General features: G+C 51.6%; 1 protein-coding gene across 6 annotated transcripts in view; it reads left to right on the top strand.

The window, feature by feature from the left end:
• Nucleotides 1-22194, top strand: part of LOC119970022 (cyclin-dependent kinase-like 4) — a 226165-nt gene that overhangs the window by 84314 nt on the left and 119657 nt on the right. For all 6 annotated transcript variants that reach the window (XM_038803982.1, XM_038803978.1, XM_038803974.1 and 3 more), the window contains 4 exons: nucleotides 5719-5791; nucleotides 8353-8443; nucleotides 10806-11006; nucleotides 11097-11185. In XM_038803982.1, the coding sequence (XP_038659910.1) occupies nucleotides 5719-5791; nucleotides 8353-8443; nucleotides 10806-11006; nucleotides 11097-11185 (454 nt within the window). The remainder of the gene's footprint in view (nucleotides 1-5718; nucleotides 5792-8352; nucleotides 8444-10805; nucleotides 11007-11096; nucleotides 11186-22194) is intronic.

Below are 22194 nucleotides of genomic sequence, written 5' to 3'. Positions count from 1 at the left end.
AAAAGCCTATGGTGTTAAGGGTAAGATCCTGGCATGGATAGAGGATTGGCTGACTGGCAGAAGGCGGAGAGTGAGGATAAAGGGGTCTTTTTAAGCATGGCAGCCAGTGACTAGTAGTGGTCTGTGCTGGGACTACAACTTTTCACAATATACATTAATGATCTGGAAGAAGGAAACAAAGGCACTGTTGCTAAGTTTGCAGATGATACAAAGATCTGTAGAGGGACAGGTAGTATTGAGGAAGCAAGGAGGCTGCAGAAGGATTTGGACAAGCTAGAAGAGTGGGCAAAGAAGTAGCAAATTAAATACAATGTGGAAAAGTGTGAGGTTATGCACTTTGGAAGGAGGAATTTAGGTATAGACTATTTTATAAATGGGGAAATGCTGAGGAAATCAGAAGCTCAAAGGGACTTGGGAGACCTTGTTCACGATTCTCTTAAGGTTAATGTGCAGGTTCAGTTGGCAGTTAAGAAGGCAAATGCAATGTTAGCATTCATGTCGAGAGGGCTAGATTACAAGAGCAGGGATGTAGTTCTGAGGCTGTATAAGGCTCTCATCAGACCCCATTGGAGTATTGTGAGCAGTTTTGGGCCCCGTATCTAAGGAAGGATGTGATGGCCTTGGAAAGTGTCCAGAGGAGGTTCACAAGAATGATCCTGGAATGAAGAACTTGTCCTATGAGGAACGGTTGAGGACTCTGGGTCGGTGTATGATGATGGTGGATAAGATGGGTGCGAGGGGGGGTGAGAGACCCCCAGTTAAGATAGTCGCGTGGAACATGCGCATCTTAAAAGTTCGAAAGCCGATGTGGCATTGTTGCAGGAGACTCACTTGAGGGTGAAGGACCAGGCGAGACTTAAAAAGTGCTGGGTGAGTCAGGTGTTTCACTCTGGACTTGATGGAAGGGTTCGAGGGGTAGCGGTAATGGTCAGCAAAAGAGTACACTTCCAGACGGAGAAGGTGGTGGCAGATCAGGGGGGTAGATATGCAATTGTGATAGGGTCGCTGGAGGGGAGGCTAGTGGCGCTGTTAAGTGTATATGGCCCCAATTGGGACGATGTGGGATTCGCAAAGAAGGTGTTTGGGGCCATCCCCGACTTGGACACACATGAACTGATAGTGGGGGGAGGGGGGGACTGGAACTTGGTGCAGGAGCCAAGGTTGGACAGGTCACGGCTGCGCTTGCTGGCCCCATCAGGGGAGGCTGGGCTAATGGTGGAAATGGGAGGGGTGGACCCTTGGAGGTTTCTGCACCCGAGGGAGCGGGAGTACTCATTTTTCTCGGCAGTCCACAAGGTATATTCGCGGATCGACCTTTTTGTGGTGGGGAAGGCTTTGTTGGCTGGAGTTAAGGGGTCGGAGTACTCGGCAATTGCAGTGTCAGATCATGCCCCGCATTGGGTGGATATGGTGCAGGAGAAGGGGGTAGCGCAGAGACCAGGGTGGAAATTAGATGTGGGATTTTTGGGGGACCAAGTGTTCTGTGACAAAATTGAAAAGGTAATTAAGGAATATGTAGGTTTCAACTGTACGGGTGAGATGTCGAAGGCGGTCGTCTGGGAGGCTCTAAAGGCGGTGGTGAAGGGGAGGTGATCGCGTTTAATGCCAGGGTGGACAAGGAGGAGAGGTTGGAGCAGCAGAGGGTAATAGATGAGATATTGGAGGTAGAAAGGAGTTATGCAGAGGATGGGGACCCAGTAAAGCTGGAAAACAGGAAGGAACTGCAGGCAAGCTTTGACCGACCATCTACCAGGAAGGCGTTTGCCAACTGAGGCGAGCAAGGGGTGCAGTTTACGAACATGGAGATAAGGCTGACTGTTAACAGGTCAGTTCCGGAGGGAAGCAGTGGCAAGGGAAATTGTACAGGGAAGGGATAGGGCAGGGAAGTTGGTGGTGGAGCCGGATCTGATTAACAAGATTTTTGAGGAACTTTATGAGAGGGTGTACAGGTCAGAGCCACCCGGGGGAGATTGTGAGATGCAGGAATTTCTAGATGGGTTGGAGTACCCGAAGTTAGGGGAGGGGGACAGGGCTACATTAGAAGGAGTGATAGGGGAGCAGGAGATAAAGGATGCCATTGGGAGGATGCAGTCGGGGAAGGTGGCAGGGCCGGATGGGTTTCCAGTGGAATATTAGAAAAAATTCAAGGATAAGCTGACACCCCTGATGGTGGGGATGTTTGAAGAGGCGATAGAGAAGGGGGTGTTGCCACAAACCTTGGGGCAGGCATCGATCTCCCTGTTGCTAAAAAAAGATAAGGATCCGACGGAGTGCGGGTGGTATAGGCCCATATCACTTCTGAATGTGGACGCAAAAATATTGGCGAAGGTACTGGCGAGTAGACTGGAGGAGTGACTCCCGAAGGTGATTAGTGAAGATCAGACGGGGTTCGTGAGAAGGAGGCAGCTATTTTCAAACATTAGAAGGGTATTGAACGTCATTATGGCACCGGCAGAGGGGAAGGAAACAGAGGTAGTTGTGGCATTGGATGCTGAGAAGGCGTTTGTCCTGGTCAAATGGGGGTACTTGATGGCAGTTCTGGAGCGTTTTGGGATTGGACCATGATTGGTGAATTGGGTAAAGCTACTATATAAGGAGCCGAGGGTGAGTGTCCACACAAACAACATCAGCTCGAGATACTTTTCTCTCCACTGTGGGACTAGGCAGGGATGTCCTATGTCCCCCCTGCTGTTTGCACTTGTGATTGAGCCGTTGGCCATCACATTAAGAAGTTTGGGCGTATGGAAAGGAATAGTGCGGCGGGGGGGGGGGGGGGTGGTAAGAGCATAGGGTGTTCCTATATGCCGATGACTTGCTGTTATACGTGTCGTAACCGAGTGTGTCTATAGGGGGAATATTGGAGCTGCTTCGGGTGTTTGGGTCTTTCTCGGGGTACAAGCTGAATCTAGACAAGAGTGAGTATTTTGTGGTATCTCGGCCGGGTGTGGGGGCAGGGCTGGGGAGCTGCCATTCCGTAGGGCAGGGACTCACTTTAGGTACCTGGGGGTGCAGGTTGCCCGGGGTGGGGGGGGGGGGGGGCTCCGCAGGTACAACATTTCTAGTTTGTTGGGGAGAGTGAAAGCAGTTCTGGCAAGGTGGGATGGTCTCCCTCTGTCACTGGCGGGTCGGGTACAGGCGGTTAAAATAAATGTGTTGCCACGATTTCTGTTTATTTTTCAATGCCTGCCAATTTTCCTGCCAAAGGCTTTTTTCAGAGAGATTGAGGGAATGATTACGTTGTTCAAATGGGGAGGGAAGGTGGCCAGAGTTAGAAAGGTGCTACTGCAGAGGGGAAGGCAGGCAGAGGGTTTGGGAGAAAATGCGAAAAAGGAGAATAAAGAAAATTTTTTTTAAAATGCCCTCACCAGCAGCGGGCCCAGCATCCCAGAAAACTTCTTATAAAATTCCACAGTGTATCCGTCCGGGCCTGAGACCTTGCCCGACTGGATTGCCTCCAATCCCTCTACTACGTCTGCAATCCCGATCAGGGCTCCCAACCCCTCCACCAACCCCTCCTTCACCTTCGGAAATTCCAAACCCTCCAAGAATTGCCTCGTTGCCTCCAAACCAGCTGGGGATTCCGGCTCATACAGCCGACTATAAAACTCCTTAAAAACCCCGTTCACCCCTGCTGGGTCCATGACCGTATTTCCTCCTCTGTCCTTCACTCTTCCTATCTTCCTGGTCGCCTCCCTTTTCCTCAACTTATTGTTATTAATAAAAATTAATTGTGATTAAATTTACAAACCTGGTGACTTGAGTTATTGGGCAGCCAAAGACCAGAGACTTTGGGTATTTTCTGAGAAAAAATTGTTAATTTCAATTGTGTTGCAACTCTGGGTCAAGTGGGCTGGAATTGACTGCGCACTGACCCAAGGTGTCGTAACACCCCATTGCCTCTAAATTATCAGACTGCTTATCCAACGTGCGATATTAGGGAAGCAGAAATTTCCCCCAATTAAATATCAGGAAGACTGAAACCATTGTTGGTCCTGCCCACATACTTCATTTACTCGCCATTAACACCAGCTCTCTCCTGACAATGGCCTGAGGCTGATCCAAATTGTTCAGAATCTTGATGTCATTATTGACCCCAATGAACCTCTGACCACATGTGCACTAAGACTGCTCATTTCCACCTCAGCAATATTTCCTGACTACACTCCCTCCTCATCTCATATGCTGCTATTGTTACCATGCCGTTGTTACCTCTAGACTTGACTATTCCAGCACACTCCCAGCCAATCTCAGACATTCTACCTTCTGTAAAATTGCAGTTATCTAAAACTCTGATGCCTATCTCCTTAGTCACACCAAGTTCCATTTATTTATCCACCCTGTGCTTACTGACCTACAGTGGTTTCCAGTAAGCAATACCTTGATTAAAAATTCACATCCTTGTTTTCAAATCCCTCCATATCCTTCGTCCTCCTGATCTTTAACCTCTGTCTCCACAACCTTCCAAGATATCTCCTATTCTGACCTCTTATGTATTCCTGATTTTCAGCTTCACTATTGGTGGCTGCACCTTCAGTTGCTTGCCTCTATTTCTGGAATTCCCTCCCTAAACCTCTCTTTCCCTCCACTTCTCTTTCCTCTTTTAACATGCTCCTTAAAACCAATCTATGATCAAGCTTTTGCTCATCTGACCTATAGGGCGTAATCTTCCGGCCAAGATGCGCCGGAATAGCATCTCGCAGCAGCACAGCGTTGCCGATGAAAGCCGGGAGACCTGCTCCCGGGGTCTATCCGGCTCGCAACGCCTCACGACATTCAGTGCAATCTCGCGAGATGTTGCATGGGGAATGCCACCAACAATGTTTGCAAAGCTGCATATTAGAGTGAGGAATAAGCCACACTCTAATGTTCAGATTCCCAAGGTACCTACGGCTTTGGGATCCAATCCCTTCGCCTCAGGGACCTTGGGCAACCACTGTTTGGATCTGGTCCCCATTTCGTGGAACGACACTTCTGGGGGTCTGCTAAGGGGATTGGAGTCTCCCAGCTGCAAGCCCTTTGGGCAGGGTGGTGCCCTGGCACTGCAGATGCCACCTGGGTATCCTGGCACTGCCAGCCTGGCACCCTGGCACTGCCAGCCTGGCACCCTGGCACTGCCAGCCTGGCACCCTGGCAGTGCTACCTGGGGTGCCAGTGTGACACTACCAAGGAGGCACTGCCAGCTGGTAGAGGCACTGCCAAGGTGCCAAATAGCACAGCTAAGGTGCCACCCTGGAATTGTTTTCCGCTCGTGTGATCGGGCTGGGGTTGTCCGCTGTGAGTGTTGAGGGGGGGGGACCCTCCCAAGTTGCGTTCGGGCTGGGGGGAGGTCGAGGATTTTTTTGTGACCCTTGGAGTTCGGGAGCCATTGTAAAAACCAGGGCTATGTGTGGCCTCGGCCACGCGTTCCCCGTTTAGGTCCCCTATTCAACGCGAGTCGCGTTGGATGGCTATGTGTTTCTCGGCACTGTGAGTGGCGGGAAACACGCAGCTAAACGTGCATGCTCAGGAACTTTGTTCCCAATATCTCCTCATATAACGCGGTGTCAATTTTTGCTTTATAATTTTCCTATGAAGATCGTTTTTTAGGAATTGAGTTTTCCAACAAAGCAAAGGATAAAATTCAAAAACTAAAATATTTTGTATTTCATACAGTTTTTAAATATATTTGAAAATATTCACAAGTTCCAATGATGATGACTACATGTCTCTCTGGTTTAGGTTACCAGAAGCAATGGTTAAAAACATCATGTGGCAGATGCTTCAAGCTATTAACTTTTGTCACAAACATAATGTAAGTAATTATTATACTGATTATTTTTTTCTGTATAAGGCTAGATTTGCCAATGTAATTCTTGGAAAGAAAATACAAAAAATATTTAAATGTTCAACTTAGCAGTTTTAACCCCTGACAAAAGAGAATGTGAGAACTGTGTAAGGTTACTGTGGTGATATGCATCACTGTAAATACACAAGGGGTTAATGTAAATACACTACAACTAAGTATACACTAGAGAGAGCACCAGAGATGTCATGAAATGCAGACATACAGCTAATGAACACATAGGGCGGAATTCTCCCGTACCCGATGGGCGGGGGGTTCCCGGCGGGACGGAGTGGCGTGAACCACTCTGGCGTCGGCCCGCTCTAAAGGTGCGGAATCTTCCGCTCCTTCAGGGGCTAGGCAGGCGGCGGAGTGGTTTGTTCCCCGCTGGCCGTCCGACGTGGAAGACTTTTGGAGCCGCGCCAGTCAGGGCCGAATGGACTCCGCCGGCTGGCGTGGGTCCTCGCATGCGCAAGGGGGGGGTGTTCACCTTCACGCCGGCCATCGCGGAGGACCACACGGCCAGCGCGTAGGAAAAGAGTGCCCCCACGGCACAGGCCCGCCCGCGGATCGGTGGGCCCCAATCGTAGGCCAGGCCACACTGGGGGCACCAGATCGCCCCGCGCCCCCCCCCCCCCCCCCCCCCCCCAAGGACCTCGGAGCCCGGCTGCACCGCCAGGTCCCGCCGGTAAGGGACCTAGTCTAATTTACGCCGGCGGGACATGCATAGAACGAGCGGGACTTCGGCCCATCTCAGGTCGGAGAATTGCCGGGGGGCCTCTGCGAGCGGCCGCCGACTGGCACGGCGCGATTCCTGCCCCTGCCGAATCTCCGGTGCCGGTGAATTCGGCAGCCGGCGGGGGCAGGATTCACGCCGCCCCCGGTGATTCTCCGACCCGGCGGGGGGATCAGAGATTCGCGCCCATAGAATAGGACACAACCAATGGGCAGTCAATAGACCCACAAGGGGGCATTACACAACCCACATATAAAAGGACAGGGCACACATGCTCTGTCTCTTTCCACAGGCGACACTTAGAGAGTATGACAGGGGCAGATCAGAAGCATCACACCCACCATGTGGCTTAGAGCAGACTTGTTAGTTAGACTGAGTTACTATAGCAAGATTAGCAGGAGAGTTGAACTCATAGAGAACTGCGCTAATGGTTCAATAAATCACATTGAACTTACTTCAAAGTCTGGAGTATCTTTTGGTCAAAGCTGCATCGAGTTGCAGCCTGTGTTACCCAGAGTACATAACATATCAGTTACCACAACAAATGTTGTGCGGTGTAACAATCAACTTGTTTTATATACTGCGAGGCCTGGATAGAGTGGATGTGGAGAGGATGTTTCCACTTGTAGGAAAAAGTAGAACCAGAGGACACCATGGGCGGGATTCTCCCCTACCCGACGTGACGGGGGGTCCCGGCGTAGGTGAGTGGCGCCAACCACTCCGGGGTCTGGCCTCCTCAAAGGTGGAGAATTCTCCGCACCTTTGGGGGCTAGCCCCGCGCCGGAGCGGTTGGCACCAGAAGACTGGCGCAAAAAACCGGGGCCCCTGGCAGCGGGGCTGGCCGAAAGGCTTTCGCCAGTCGGCGCATGCGCCGGCGGTGACGTCAGCGGCCAGCTGCCGCTGATGTCACCACCGGCGCATGCGCGATGTGGGTTTCTCTTCCGCTTCCTCCATGGCGGAGGCCGTGGCGGCCGCGGAGGAGAAAGAGTGCACCCAGGGCACTGGCCCGGAGTCTGAGCGGGGGGCCCCAATCGCGGGCCTGGCCACCGTGGGGACACCCCCGGGGTCCGATCGCCCCCCGCCCCCCCCCCCAGGACCCCGGGGGCCCGCTCGCGCCGCCGATCCCGCCGACACCAGAGGTGGTTCAAACCTCGGCGGCGGGAGAGGCCTCCCAGCGGCGGGACTTCGGCCCATCTGGGCCGGAGAATCACCGCAGGGGCCTCGCCGATCGGAGTGGCGTGATTCCCGCCGTCGCCACTTCCCGGGTGGCGGATAATCTCTGCCACGGCGGGGACGGGATTTCCGGCGGCCCCAGGCGATTCTCCAACCCTGCTGGGGGTCGGAGTATTTCGCCCCATGTCAAACTAAAGGGACGATCCTTTAAAACAGAGATGAGGAGGACTTTCGTCAGCCAGAGGGTGGTGAATCTATGGAACTCTTTGCCGCAGAAGGCTGTAGAGGTCAAATCTGAGTGTCTTTAAAACAGCGATAGATAGGTTCTTGATTAATAAGGGGATCAGGGGTTATTGGGAGAAGGCAGGAGAGTGGGAATGAGAAAAATATCATCCATGATTGAATGGCGGAGCAGAATCGATGGGCCAAGTGGCCTAATTCTGCTCCTATGTCTTATGGTCGTATATTGTAATTGTGCCTAATTTTAAAATAATATTAATATTCAAGTGGGATTTATTCAAGGCCATAAATGTGATAAAACTGTGTTTTTACACCCTTGAATTAAAGTTTTATGTGGATAAACTAAGCAGATTTTACTTTTTAATTTGATCTCGCCTTCTAGTGTATTCACAGAGATGTCAAGCCAGAAAACATTCTAATTACTAAACAAGGAGTCATTAAACTCTGTGACTTTGGATTTGCTAGGATACTAAGTATGCCATTTTTTACTTTGAATGTTATAGATTAATATGACATTTTACATTGATAAAGTATTGTACATGTATAAAAATGTTGCGAGTTCATTCCTTTCTTTAATCTTTTCCACTCAATTTCTGTTGCTTATAATCCCCTTTTACCTGAAGTTGGGACTTGTTCTGGGGTGTAAGACTCCAACTTGTCCATTTTCATGTGAGTCTGAAAGGTAAGTGTCAGCATTACAGCCTAGCTTAATCATGTCCTCATTCAATGTCGACACATACACATTAGAGCATTGCTATTGGAAAGCAAATTTTCAAAGAAAGTCTGGAAAGAGATGCAATGGTTCTTGTCGAGGTTCATCCTGAGCAGCTTCATGAAGGACTCTGCTCTGCAGACTATTCCCAGGGATGCACATTAACTGCGGTAGGAGTACCTTCCTTGGTCAAATGGTACAGATTGGTACATTCAAGGTCTAGGATTATATGCTGAGGGACGCACTAAAGCTTGAGCCAGCCACCACAAAACCTTTCAGCCATAGTACACCAAGGGTCTAGAACAGTGTTCTTCAAACTTTTATTCCAGGGACCCATTTTTACCAACCGGCCAACCTTTGGGACCCAGCCCGGCCGACCTTCGCGACCCACGCCGGCTGACCTTCGTGAACCACGCCGGCCGATCTGTGCGACCCACCATTTTCTCTTACCTTGTTTGCTGCTGACAAAAATGGAGGAAATGGTTTTGGGTCCCTTTGGCCCTCGTACACACTCATCCAATGGAACCTGTTGGATGAAGGTGAAGCCTTCCGGTGTCGGAAAGTATGGAGTCTCCATCTGTCCAATGTTCTGCATTTTTTTCCTGTAAAATTTTATCAAATAAAACCCTCCCGAACTTGTAAAACAAAATAAAAATAAAATGAATAAAATAAATGAAAAACATAAAAATTAAATGAATAAAATAAATGAATAAAACACCCCCAAAATTGTAAAACAAAAAGCTGCGACCGTTTAAAATCAAAAGCGGCCGCACTGCGTATACGTGCCAGATCATCGGTGCACATGCACATAGTTTTGTGCATGCGCACCGATGATCGGGCGCACATGAGCAATGCGGGTGCATTTTTTTTACATGTTTGTGGCCATTTTGAAGGCCGCTTGCAGCGGCGTTATTAAAAGCCGGCAGCTGCGCCCGGATTTGCGCGATTGGGAGCGCCACGAAGGACGGCTGCGCGACCCTCCCGACACCCGCCCGCGACCCATCCGCGGGTCGCGCCCCCGAGTTTGACAATCAGTGTAAAATCCCTTGGGCTTTATTCCTGACATCGAATAAACATTGTGAATATCAATAAATTGTATTGAGGCACTCTGGAATAGAACATGCTGCTCAGAGGAAGGTTGAACTCTATTGCATTTCCTGTAATGTCCAATTTGAAATGTTTTGCCCTCAGGCTTTATGCTTACGTGGAATGTATATTACAGATATTGAGAATATTATAGTTGTATTTAGAACATGCTGTATGGAGATAGCATGAATTTTATTGCATTTGCTGTAAATTTTCAAGTTAAAATGGTTTTCTAATTTACCTTTGAAGTCCATTTTTTGAAAACAAAAGCAATCAAATAAAATCTATCTAATTGCTGGAGACTCACCTGTACCCAGCTTTTGAACAGCACTGGCCTAGAAGCCAGGTTAGCTCTGTGCATTTTCAATTACCCAACAAGGTAAAAAATAAGTCATAGTATCCCTACTATGCAGAGTGCAGAAGGAGGCCATTCGGTCCATCGGGTCTGCATTGAGCCTTTGAACGACCACGTTACCTAGGCCCAATCCCCCATCCTATTCCTGCAGCCTTACCCTCAGGAGCAATTCAGCATGGCAAATCTACCTAAACTGCACATCTTTTGACTGTGGAAGGAAACCAGAGCTCCCGGAGGAAACCCATGTAGACACAGGAAGAATGTACAAACTTCATACAGACATTTACCCGAGGCCAGAATCGAACCCAGGTCTCTGGTGCTGTGAGGCAGCAGTGCTAACCACTGTGTCACCGTACCACCACTGAAAATGGAGATAACATGACCTTTAAAAGCCTACCTAAGCATTGGATCTTAAAGTAAGATACCAAATATTATTTTGTGAACTTATAATGTATTTACTTGCACAGAAATAGCCTTTGAATTGGAATATTATCATCTTATAATCAAATGATTTAAAATATGTTTGTATATAAATTAATTTTTGGTTTACATGATTTGTGCAAAAAAGTATTTCCCAGCCTTTATGAACATACCAGCGGTCAGTAGTGATATTCAGATCACACATGGTCTAAAGAGACATTATACCGTGTGAAATTATATCAATTTTATTTTCCCCCAACAGCAAGTCCAGGAGACGATTACACAGACTACGTAGCAACCCGGTGGTACCGAGCACCTGAGCTGCTTGTGGGAGATACACAGTATGGGGCTGCAGTAGATATCTGGGCTGTAGGTACTGTCTTTGCAGAGCTGATGTCCGGACAGGCCTTATGGCCTGGGAAATCAGATGTGGACCAAATCTATTTGATAATAAGGACTCTGGGTAAACTAGTTTATCATCTTGTAAACCATTCACTTTCATTAACATGTCTTTGGTACATATATTTATTGCATAATTTTTTTTTTCTTTTAGGTAAACTTATCCCAAGACACGAGCATGTATTCAGGACTAACCAATTTTTCCTGGGTGTTACCATACCTGAGCCAGAGTCTGAGGACATGGTAAATTGTGCAGTACAGGAGATAATGTAACACTATTACATCTTTTTGACAATATATGTGAACTTGTTTGTGAATCACAGAATACTAGTATAAATATTATCATTTTTGAGGATTGTGGTGAGATAACCACTGTAGTTATGTGTACTGCAGTAGGGGGATGTATGCCTGTACCTGTAATACAGGTTCCTCCGGTCAGCCCCTGCCGGCTAGCTCCGCCCACAGGGAGCTTGTGTATAAATATGTATGAGAGCTGCTCAGACCCTCAGTCTACAGTTGCGGATGGAGGGACAACATCGTACAGCAATAAAGCATCTATTGTACTAGTCTCTCGGCTTTGAGTATAATTGTTAGCGCCACAATTTATTGCTGTACGATTTCCCAGTCACCATGGACATCAGAGTCAAGCCTGACCGTCTGCAGCTGGATCCACATTCGCCTCACGCCAGAAAAGACCTTGATCACTGGCTCGCAGTCTTAGAGGCCTACATCTCTTCAGCACACCCTCCCCCGACGGAGGCTCAGAAAAAGCAACTCCTGTACTCCAGACTTAGCTCCAGCGTCTTTCCGCTCATTCGAGATGCGACCGACTACACCGCAGCTATGGAACTGCTCAAGGAGAATTATGCACCATCGACGAACACCCTGTTTGCGAGGCATCAACTTTCTACTCGCGTCCAGCAGCCGGGTGAGTCGATTGAGGACTTCTGGAGGGCCCTTATACCTCTGGTACGAGACTGCGACTGCCGGGCCCTCACAGCCGCGGAACATTCGGACTTACTCATGCGCGATGCCTTTGTTACAGGCATTGCATCGGACCCCATCCGGCAACGACTGCTGGAAGGGGTCGCCCCCGACCTCGCGGCCGCAAAGGCCCTGGCGCTCTCCATGACGGCCGCCTCCCGTAGTGCGCACACTTACTCCGCTAGCCACTCGGCCCACCCATCCTACCCCTCGTGGACCCCGCAAACGGCTCCCCAGGCCCATCCGTCCCACCCCTCGTGGACCCCGCAAACGGCCCCCCCAGCAGCCGCCCCCGCGCACTATGCCTGCGCTGCCCGCCGCACCGCACCCCCTGGGGGTCCCCACTGTTACATCTGCGGCCAACAGAAGCACCCTCGCCAACGCTGCCCGGCCCGCACAGCGACCTGCAAAGCTTGTGGAAAGAAAGGCCACTTTGCAGCGGTGTGTCAGTCCCGGACGGTCGCCGCTATCGCGCCGCCGGTCCCCACGCCTCAGCCACTCCCTCAATGGGCCCCGCCGTCCGCTTCCCCTGACCCCACGTGTGATCAGTGGGCGCTGCCATCTTTTGCCGCCCCCGCCATGTGCGCCCCATGGGCGTCGCCATCTTCATCCACCACAGCCATGTGCGTTCCATGGGCGCCGCCATTTTGTTCCGACCTCATAACGTGCGCGCCATGGACGCCGCCATTTTACCCACAGGTACTGCGGATGCCGCCATCTCGTCTCCAGGGGCCGCCATCACGGGACACGGGTCGCTACCGCTCCTCGTCGGACTCATCCGACTCAACCGCCCACCAACCACTGCTCGCCTCCGTTACGCTCGACCAGTCCCGTCCTCGCAACCTGGCACCCTCTTCCACATCGGTGCTGGTCAACGGCCATGTGACCTCCTGCCTCATCGACTCCGGGAGCACCGAGAGCTGTGTCCACCCGGACACGGTAAGGCGCTATTCCCTTGCGATCCATCCCGCCGACCGGCAGATCTCCCTTGCCTCCGGTTCCCACTCTGTCCCGATCCGGGGTTTCTGCCTGGTTAAACTCACTGTACAGGGTGTGGAATGCGACCGTTTCCGTCTGTACATTCTCCCCGACCTCTGCACTTCACTCCTACTAGGCCTGGATTTCCAGTGCAATCTCCAGAGCCTCACCCTCAAATTCGGTGGACCCCTACCTCCCCTCACCGTTTGCGGCCTCGCGACCCTCAAGGTCGAGCCCCCCTCCCTCTTTGCCAATCTGACTGTGGATTGCAAGCCCGTCGCCACCAGGAGCAGACGGTACAGCACCCAGGACAAGGCCTTCATCAGGTCCGAAGTCCAGCGGCTGCTTCGGGAGGGTATCATCGAGGCCAGCAACAGCCCTTGGAGAGCCCAGGTGGTAGTGGTTAAGACCGGGGAGAAGCACAGGATGGTCGTGGACTACAGCCAGACCATCAACCGGTACACGCAGCTCGACGCGTACCCCCTCCCCCGCATTTCTGATATGGTCAATCAGATTGCACAGTACCGGGTCTTCTCTACTATTGACCTGAAATCCGCCTACCACCAGCTCCCCATCCGTAAATCGGACTGTCCCTACACTGCCTTTGAGGCGGACGGTCGTCTGTACCAATTTCTGAGGGTTCCCTTCGGCGTCACGAATGGGGTCTCGGTCTTTCAGCGAGAAATGGACCGAATGGTTGACCGGTACGGATTGCAGGCCACCTTCCCGTACCTCGACAATGTCACCATCTGCGGCCATGACCAGCAGGACCATGATGCCAACCTTTATAAATTCCTCCACACCACATCTCTCCTTAATCTCACGTACAACAAGGAGAAATGCGTGTTCCGCACAGACCGCTTAGCCATCCTTGGCTACGTAGTCCAAAACGGACTACTGGGGCCCGATCCCGACCGCATGCGCCCCCTCATGGAGCTCCCAATTCCCCACTGCCCCAAGGCCCTCAAACGCTGCCTTGGGTTTTTCTCTTATTACGCCCAGTGGGTCCCGCAATACGCAGACAAGGCCCGGCCACTTATCCAGTCCACACATTTTCCCCTCTCGGCCGAGGCACAACAGGCCTTCGCCTGCATTCGATCTGACATAGCCAGGGCGGGGATGCACGCCGTAGACGAGACTCTGCCTTTCCAAGTAGAGAGCGACGCTTCAGATGTCGCCCTTGCCGCCACGCTGAATCAGGCCGGCAGACCCGTGGCATTCTTTTCACGCACCCTCCACGCCTCCGAAATTCGGCATTCCTCTGTCGAAAAGGAAGCCCAGGCAATCGTTGAAGCGGTGCGGCACTGGAGGCATTACCTGGCCGGCAGGAGATTCACTTTCCTCACTGACCAACGGTCGGTAGCCTTCATGTTCAACAACACGCAGCGGGGCAAGATCAAGAATGACAAAATCTTGCGGTGGAGAATCGAGCTCTCCACCTTTAACTACGAGATCTTGTATCGCCCCGGCAAGCTCAACGAGCCCCCAGACGCCCTCTCCCGAGGTACATGTGCCAGTGCACAAGTGAACCAGCTCCGTGCCTTGCACGACAGCCTTTGCCATCCGGGGGTCACCCGCTTGTACCATCTGATCAAAGCCCGCAATCTGCCCTACTCCGTCGAGGAAGTACGGACAGTCACCAGAGACTGCCAGATCTGTGCGGAGTGCAAGCCGCACTTCTACCGGCCAGATCGCGCGCGCCTGGTGAAAGCATCCCGCCCCTTTGAACGCCTCAGCGTGGACTTCAAAGGGCCCCTTCCCTCTACCGACCGCAAGACCTACATCCTTAGTGTGGTCGATGAATTTTCTAGGTTCCCCTTTGCCATCCCATGCCCAGATATGACGTCTGCCACCGTCATCAAGGCCCTGGATTCCATTTTCGCCCTGTTCGGTTTCCCCGACTATATCCACAGTGACAGGGGATCCTCATTCATGAGCGATGAGCTGCGTCAGTTCCTGCTCAGCAGGGGTATTGCCTCCAGCAGGACGACCAGCTACAACCCCCGGGGAAACGGGCAGGTAGAGAGGGAGAACGGGACGGTATGGAGGGCCGTCCAGCTGGCCCTACGGTCCAGGAACCTCCCAGCCGCTCGCTGGCAGCAGGTCCTCCCTGACGCGCTCCATTCCATTCGGTCGCTACTGTGCACCGCAACTAACAGTACACCCCATGAACGCGTTTTTGCCTTCCCTAGGAAGTCCACATCCGGAGTGTCTCTCCCGACTTGGCTCACGACTCCGGGCCCAGTCCTTCTCCGTAGGCATGTACGGCACCACAAGGCGGAACCCCTGGTGGACAAAGTACGCCTTCTCCACGCCAACCCTCAGTATGCCTACGTGGAGTTCCCCGAAGGCTGCCAGGACACAGTCTCACTCCGGGACCTGGCTCCCTCAGGTGCCGATCCCATGCCCACACCCCTTCCTGCGCCAACCCCAGCGCCCCCCTATTCGTCCCCATCAGGTCCATCCCTCATCCCCCTGCCCACCCTGGAGGACATGGAAGATTTCGGCTTGCTCTCGGAGTCATCCCGCCAGCAGCCAGCACCAACACCGCCAGCACCTGCACCATCGGGGCCATCACCGCCTGTGCCGACGTCACCACCACAGCTACGCCGATCACAGCGGAACGTCCGACCACCGATTCGGCTCAACCTGTAACCTGCTAACCGGATGGACTCTTGATTTTCCTTGTTGGACCCTCTTGTAAATAGCATCCTTTGTATTAGAAGTTATATGTCACCCCCGCCGGACTCATTTTTTACAGGGGGTGAATGTGGTGAGATAACCAATGTAGTTATGTGTACTGCAGTAGGGGGATGTATGCCTGTACCTGTAATACAGGTTCCTCCGGTCAGCCCCTGTCGGCTAGCTCCGCCCACAGGGAGCTTGTGTATAAATATGTATGAGAGCTGCTCAGACCCTCAGTCTACAGTTGCGGATGGAGGGACAACATCGTACAGCAATAAAGCCTCTATTGTACTAGTCTCTCGGCTTTGAGTATAATTGTTAGCGCCACAAGGATAAGGGAGTATTTTAACTATAAAGTATTCCTCAAAGTCGTGTGGAATGTTGCAACTACCAAGTAAAGGACTAGCAAAGTCCTAACCTCTCTCCCAAGTTCTCTCTAACTCCCCCCACCCAAAAAAAAAATTCTCGGTTCAATTCTCGGCTTGGGTCACCGTCTGTGTGGAGTCAGCACGTTCTCCCCATGTCTGCGTGGGTTTTCTCCCACTAGTCCTGAAAGACGTGCTGTGAGGTAATTTGGACATTCTAAATTCTCCCTCTGTGTACCCGAACAGGCGCCGGAGTGTGGCGACTAGGGACTTTTCACAGTAACTTCATTGCAATGTAAGCCTACTTGTGACAATAAAGAATAATGCTCTCAGTTTTATTTTCCTATCCATATGGTAGTAATTCATTCAAGAGATTAAATTCCATGGACACAGTGTTCCTTACATTCAATTGACTATCCTTCCCATTTGAGCTTGGATAGTGAGGTTTGGATTTTCATGCCTCAGTCCGTGTCAGAACATAGAACAGTACAGCACAGAACAGGCCCTTCGGCCCTCGATGTTGTGCCGAGCCATGATCACCCTACTCAAACCCACGTATCCACCCTATACCCGTAACCCAACTTTTTAGGACACTACGGGCAATTTAGCATGGCCAATCCACCTAACCCGCACATCTTTGGACAACAGAAGTGCAATGATTTTAAAATGGCAGATGGGAACTGATTCTGGGATTTCCATCCACATTCCTTTGTGCGGGATTATTATGGCTGTGGACTAAGGTTGTGCATAGCAAGCCCATGCTCACAAATGCCTCCTTCACCTTGAGTGAACATTTCTGACCCCTGCAATTTTCATGGAACAGGCTTAGTCTGGTAGGAAAGGGCCATCTAGTATTTCAGTTTCAATGGAATCCATTTTGAAATTTTCCAGAATTAGTTTTGATAGCTGGAACTATTAGAAGAAGAAGAAGAAGATCGCTTATTGTCACGAGTAGGCTTCAATGAAGTTACTGTGAAAAGCCCCTAGTCGCCACATTCCGGCGCCTGTTCGGGGAGGCTGGTTCGGGGAGGCTGGTACGGGAATTGAACCGTGCTGCTGCCCTGCCTTGGTCTGCTTTAAAAGCCAGCGATTTAGCCCAGTGTGCATGCTTGGCTGAATTTCAGAAGGCCCAGAACCATTTATCTAATCGGGGGCTGTGTTTACATTTTGATAGGCAGCTTTACAGAACCATCAAATTGTTATTGTTCAGAATAAGGCCATTCAGCACATTGTATTTGTACCAGCCCTTGAATGAGCAATTCACTGAGTGCCATTCTCATGCCTTCTCCCTGTTATCCTGTACATTTTTCCTTTTCTAGTAAGTCTAAATCGTTTCCCGACTTGACTTCCTCATCTCCTCCACGAAAATCTTTCCCTCATTGTCAGCAGATTATTTGATCCTGAGCAGTATCAAACCTTGAGGCTTGCCATCATAATCTAGGTCGGGTAAGGGCGGCACGCGGCACAGTGTTAGCACTGCTGCCTACGGCGCTGAGGACCCAGGTTTGAATCCCGGCTATGGGTTGCTGTATGTGTGGAGTTTGCACATTCTCCCCTGTCTGCATGGGTTTCGTCCCACAGCCCAAAGACGTGCAGGTTAGCTGGAGAACAAAAATAATTGGGTACTCTAAATTTATATTTAAAAACAATCTAGGGCGAGATTAGCTCAGCAAAAAATAAGGGATTAAGTATGGGACCCTCCTATTCAGTATGGTTTAATACTGAACATTATCTGATTAATCCATTAGGGTGCTTGGTAAGAGATGAATAATTTTTTAAATGATCCAGTGACTTTCGTACTTTAATTTGTTTCTCCCTTTCTGACCTGAAGATACTGGTACTGCCAATTTAATTGGTGCAGGAAGCCCTCTGATAATTTGCACATGTTTTTCCATTTCTGAAGAAAGACAGCATTTATTGCATTTATGTAGTGCCTTTCATGGTTTCAAGACATTGCAAATTGTTTTACATCCAATTAAGTACTTTTGAAGTGTAGTCACTGTTGTAGTATAGGAAGCACAATAGTCAATTCACATACAGTAAGTTCCCACAAACAATAATATGACAATGACAAGAAAATCTGTTCTTGTGATGTTAATTGTGAGACAAATATCAGCCAGGACAATAGAGATAATTATCTTGCTGTTCTTCAAAATAGTGCCATCAGATATTTTACATCCACCATGGAGGGAAAGCTTAACATCCTGGCTGCGACCATACGGCCTCATTGAGCCCGAATTGGTGACGCGACGAGACTGGTAAATCCCGCGAGAGGCTTCTTTTGAGATTTATGATGCTCGGTACGCCTCATGAGATCTAATGCATGGGGTCCATATTTGCATATTTAAGTGTACAGTTAAACTCACTTAAATACGTTCGCACTGCAGTTTCCCAAGAACCGGGATCGAACGACTGAGCTTTGGAGACCTCGCCATTCAGCACTGGTCCACACAAATGTGGACCAGGCGCAACAACATCTGGGGTATCTCCCAGGAAATCAAAGGCCCCTGGGTGGTCGGTCTCTGGAAAGGCTGGTACCCTGGCACTCCTGATGCCTCCGGACACTTTGGCACTGCCAGCCTGGCACCCTGAAACACCCTGCTAAACATGCCCAAAATGGGACTCTTTTTTTCCCCCCTTTAAATCATGCCATCATACAGAAGACAGCACCTCCGACAATCCAGCTCATGCGAGAGCACAAAAGATGGTTAATAGTGAGAAAGACCAAAAGCGAGACCCGCACCAGGCGCCAAACCGTTTGCAACCAAACAGTCCAGTCCCATAGGCAAAATCGGGATCCTGCCATTGTGTGGCGAGAAACCAATAATCACAGGGCAGCAGGGTAGCATGGTGGTTAGCATAAATGCTTCACAGCTCCAGGGTCCCAGGTTCGATTCCCGGCTGGGTCACTGTCTGTGTGGAGTCTGCACGTCCTCCCCCTGTGTGCGTGGGTTTCCTCCGGGTGCTCCGGTTTCCTCCCACAGTCCAAAGATGTGCGGGTTAGGTGGATTGGCCATGCTAAATTGCCCGTAGTGTCCTAATAAAAGTGAGGTTAAGGGGGGGGTTGTTGGGTTACGGGTATAGGGTGGATACGTGGGTTTCAGTATCATGGCTCGGCACAACATTGAGGGCCGAAGGGCCTGTTCTGTGCTGTACTGTTCTATGTACTCTATGTACCACTTAACCCCAATTTCCGTACAATTAGCAGGAGCCAGCCCATATTTGCAGGTTAGGTGGATTGGCCATGATAAATTGCCCGCAGTGTCCTAATAAAAGTAAGGTTAAGGGGGGGGGGGTTGTTGGGTTACGGGTATAGGGTGGGTTTGAGTAGGGTGATCATGGCTCGGCACAACATTGAGGGCCGAAGGGCCTGTTCTGTGCTGTACTGTTCTATGTTCTATGTTCTATTCAATGGCCTCCCGTGATCTAATCGCCTTCCCAGCAAGTTTTCATGCAGGCACCATTAGTATTCTTTTTTAAAAACATCAAACTGATGGAAGGGCTGCTGCGGGGATCTGAGAGGATGAGAAAGAAGCCGTCTTTGCTCACAGGAAACTGAGGGGGGTCCAGCCTCAGTTAGGGTTTGCCGCCATGGGGGTGTGGGGATATCGGAATGGTGGGGTGCAACCGAGCGCGGATCTGCCGTACCAATCCCTGGACCATATGTACCCATTCCAGGGCAACCCTAGCCCCAGGTCTGTCTGCCCAACCGACCATGGAGGCCTCTGCGGCTGAAGGCTACTGCTAATAGGGAATGGGCAATCGTAGTTAAGTGAGCACTTCACACATCCCAAGTGAATTCCCGTGGATAGCGTGTGGGAGTCGTTACCTAGCATCCCAATCCGACCGTGATCTCTAAGGGAGGCAACACCATGGACACAGCAACCACCATTCGAACCCCAGGAGATGGGCCTCAGCCCTGGGGACATGACTGCGACCGGAGGGTGGGTGAGTGCAATGGGGAGTGGACCTGCGCTAGGGACGGGTGATGTTATTTCAGGGTGTCTGGGGTGCAGGATGTGGGGGCCGGTGAACAGGGACCCGACCTGGGTGGGAATGGGCTGGGCGTGCCAGTGTGGGGGTTGGGGGAGGGAGTCAATGGGGTCACTGGAGGGTCCCAGGGTGGAAGACATCGCTGTTTGCCAGTTTCACATCCTCTCCCAATTCCTTACAGATATTGAATGATATGGATAGTATTCTGGACTCCGCGGAACATGCCCTAGTGGTGCTGCTGGTAGGCCGGGTGGCCAAACGCTGGAGAATGCGACAGCAGCAGCAACGTTGACAGAGACTCAAGGGGCAGCCCATGTGCGGGGCCCCGCCCCATACCCTGAGGACCCAGCCGACCATCAGGCCCGGGTGAGACCCAGAGAGGGAGGTCCGCGACGGCTCAACGTGTTCAAGCTGGAGTTACGAGCAAATGACTGACAGCACATGCTGCAGAACGCTCTGCCTCAACAAGCAGATGGTGCGGCGCCTGTGCCATGTCCTTCTGGACTTGGCATCAGGTGGAGGAGGAGGACACCCACTCTCGGTGGCCATCAAGGTCTATGCCTCAGGATCATTCCAGGGCTCATCAGGGATTTGTGCGGCATCTCGCAAGCTGCAGCCCACAGGTGCATCCGACTGGTCATGGATGCCCTGTTTGCCTGGGCAGCCGACTATATAAAATTAGACACTGACCAATCCCAACAAGGTACCCAGACAGCTGGATTCTCCGCCATTGACGGGATTTCCAGGGTTCAGGGCTTATACATGGTATTTATGTCGCCTTTCGCTCACCGGGCCATCTGGGAGTGCCCTATGTCAACAGAAAGGGATTCCACTCCCTGAACATCCAACTCGTGTGCGACCACCACCTTAAGATAATGCATGTGTGTGCATGCTTCCGAGGGAGTGTGCACAACAGTTACATCCTGGGACAGTCAGACATCACCAGGATGGCTGGTTGGCTCTAAGGAGATAAGGAGCACCCTTTGAGGACCTGGCTAATTACACCATTACGGAGGCCGGTGACCATTGCAGAGACCCGATACAACAAAGTCCATGTGGCCACCCGGTCTGTCATTGAGTGGTGCAACGGACTGCTCAAAATGCAGTCCTGATGCCTCAACCGTCTGGTGGTGCCCTGCATTACACCACCCGGAGTGTTGCCCTATTTATGGTGATCAGCTGTGTCCTCCACAACCTGGCACAGCAGTGGGGCGATGTGCTGGAGGTGGAGGAGGAGGAACATGTGGCCACATCCAAGGAGGGAGAGGAGGCGTCAGACCAGGAGTGGCTGGAGGACGATCATGGGGAGGAACCAGAGGCTGGAGGACAGGCGGCAGCGGTTGGCAAGCCTGGAGGGCAAGGGAGGCCCTCATGTTCACCCAACCCATTTCACATAGGCCGTGGCCTGTGTGTGTCTGTGTGTGTGTGTGTGTGTGTGTTGGGGAGGGGGGGAGGGGAGGTGCGTGCGTGCATGGGCCCAACATGCCAACCCCAGAACCATGTGTTCCTGTACCGGCCAACCCCAGCTCCTGTCTGTCTGCCCCACTGACCACGGAGGCCTCTGGCCGTGTGGTTGGAGGCTATTGCTAATAGGGAATTGCCAATCATGGTTAAGTGAGTACTTCACACATCCCAAGTGGATCCCGGTGGGTGGGCGGACCATGTAGCATGTGGGGCTCGTTGCCTGGCATCCCAATCATACCTTGATGCATGGCCACTGTGCTTGAACACTGCGGGAGGCAGCACCACAGACGCAGCGGCCAACCTTCGACCACCCAGGGGATGAGCTCCAGCCCCAGGCACATGTCCACAGCTAGGTGTGCATGGGCAGGGTGTGTCAGGTGGGGCATGTCCGGGGGAGGGGGGGGGGGGGAGATTGGTGATCAGCTCGCATCGCGGAACAAAGAGCCAGAGGCGTCATTGGTTGTGGTGTAGGTGCAAGTGTACACCACTTAGCCATTATCCCGATGGTGCTGCCCCATTATCCCCACCCCTCACTCTCAATACAGACTCCACTCCTTAGCCCCCCCCCCCACCTATCCTTGTGCCCCCTTCCCCCACCCCTATTTCTAGGTGTGTCCCCAGGCTGCACATCAGAAGTGGAGACAACCAGCTGCCTACCATGTCCTGTGGCCTTTGATGCCTCTGGTGGGTGTCCTCTGGGGCCGGAGAGCCCCGGCGCACTTGTTGGCAGCACATGCACAACCATGCCGCTCTGTTCTGGGCTCCAATACACGGCCTCATCAG

This window comes from Scyliorhinus canicula, chromosome 1 (assembly GCF_902713615.1).
Source record: "Scyliorhinus canicula chromosome 1, sScyCan1.1, whole genome shotgun sequence".
Taxonomy (NCBI): domain Eukaryota; kingdom Metazoa; phylum Chordata; class Chondrichthyes; order Carcharhiniformes; family Scyliorhinidae; genus Scyliorhinus; species Scyliorhinus canicula.
Note: the sequence above shows the minus strand (reverse complement) of the source record. Positions and strands in the feature narration are given on the sequence as shown.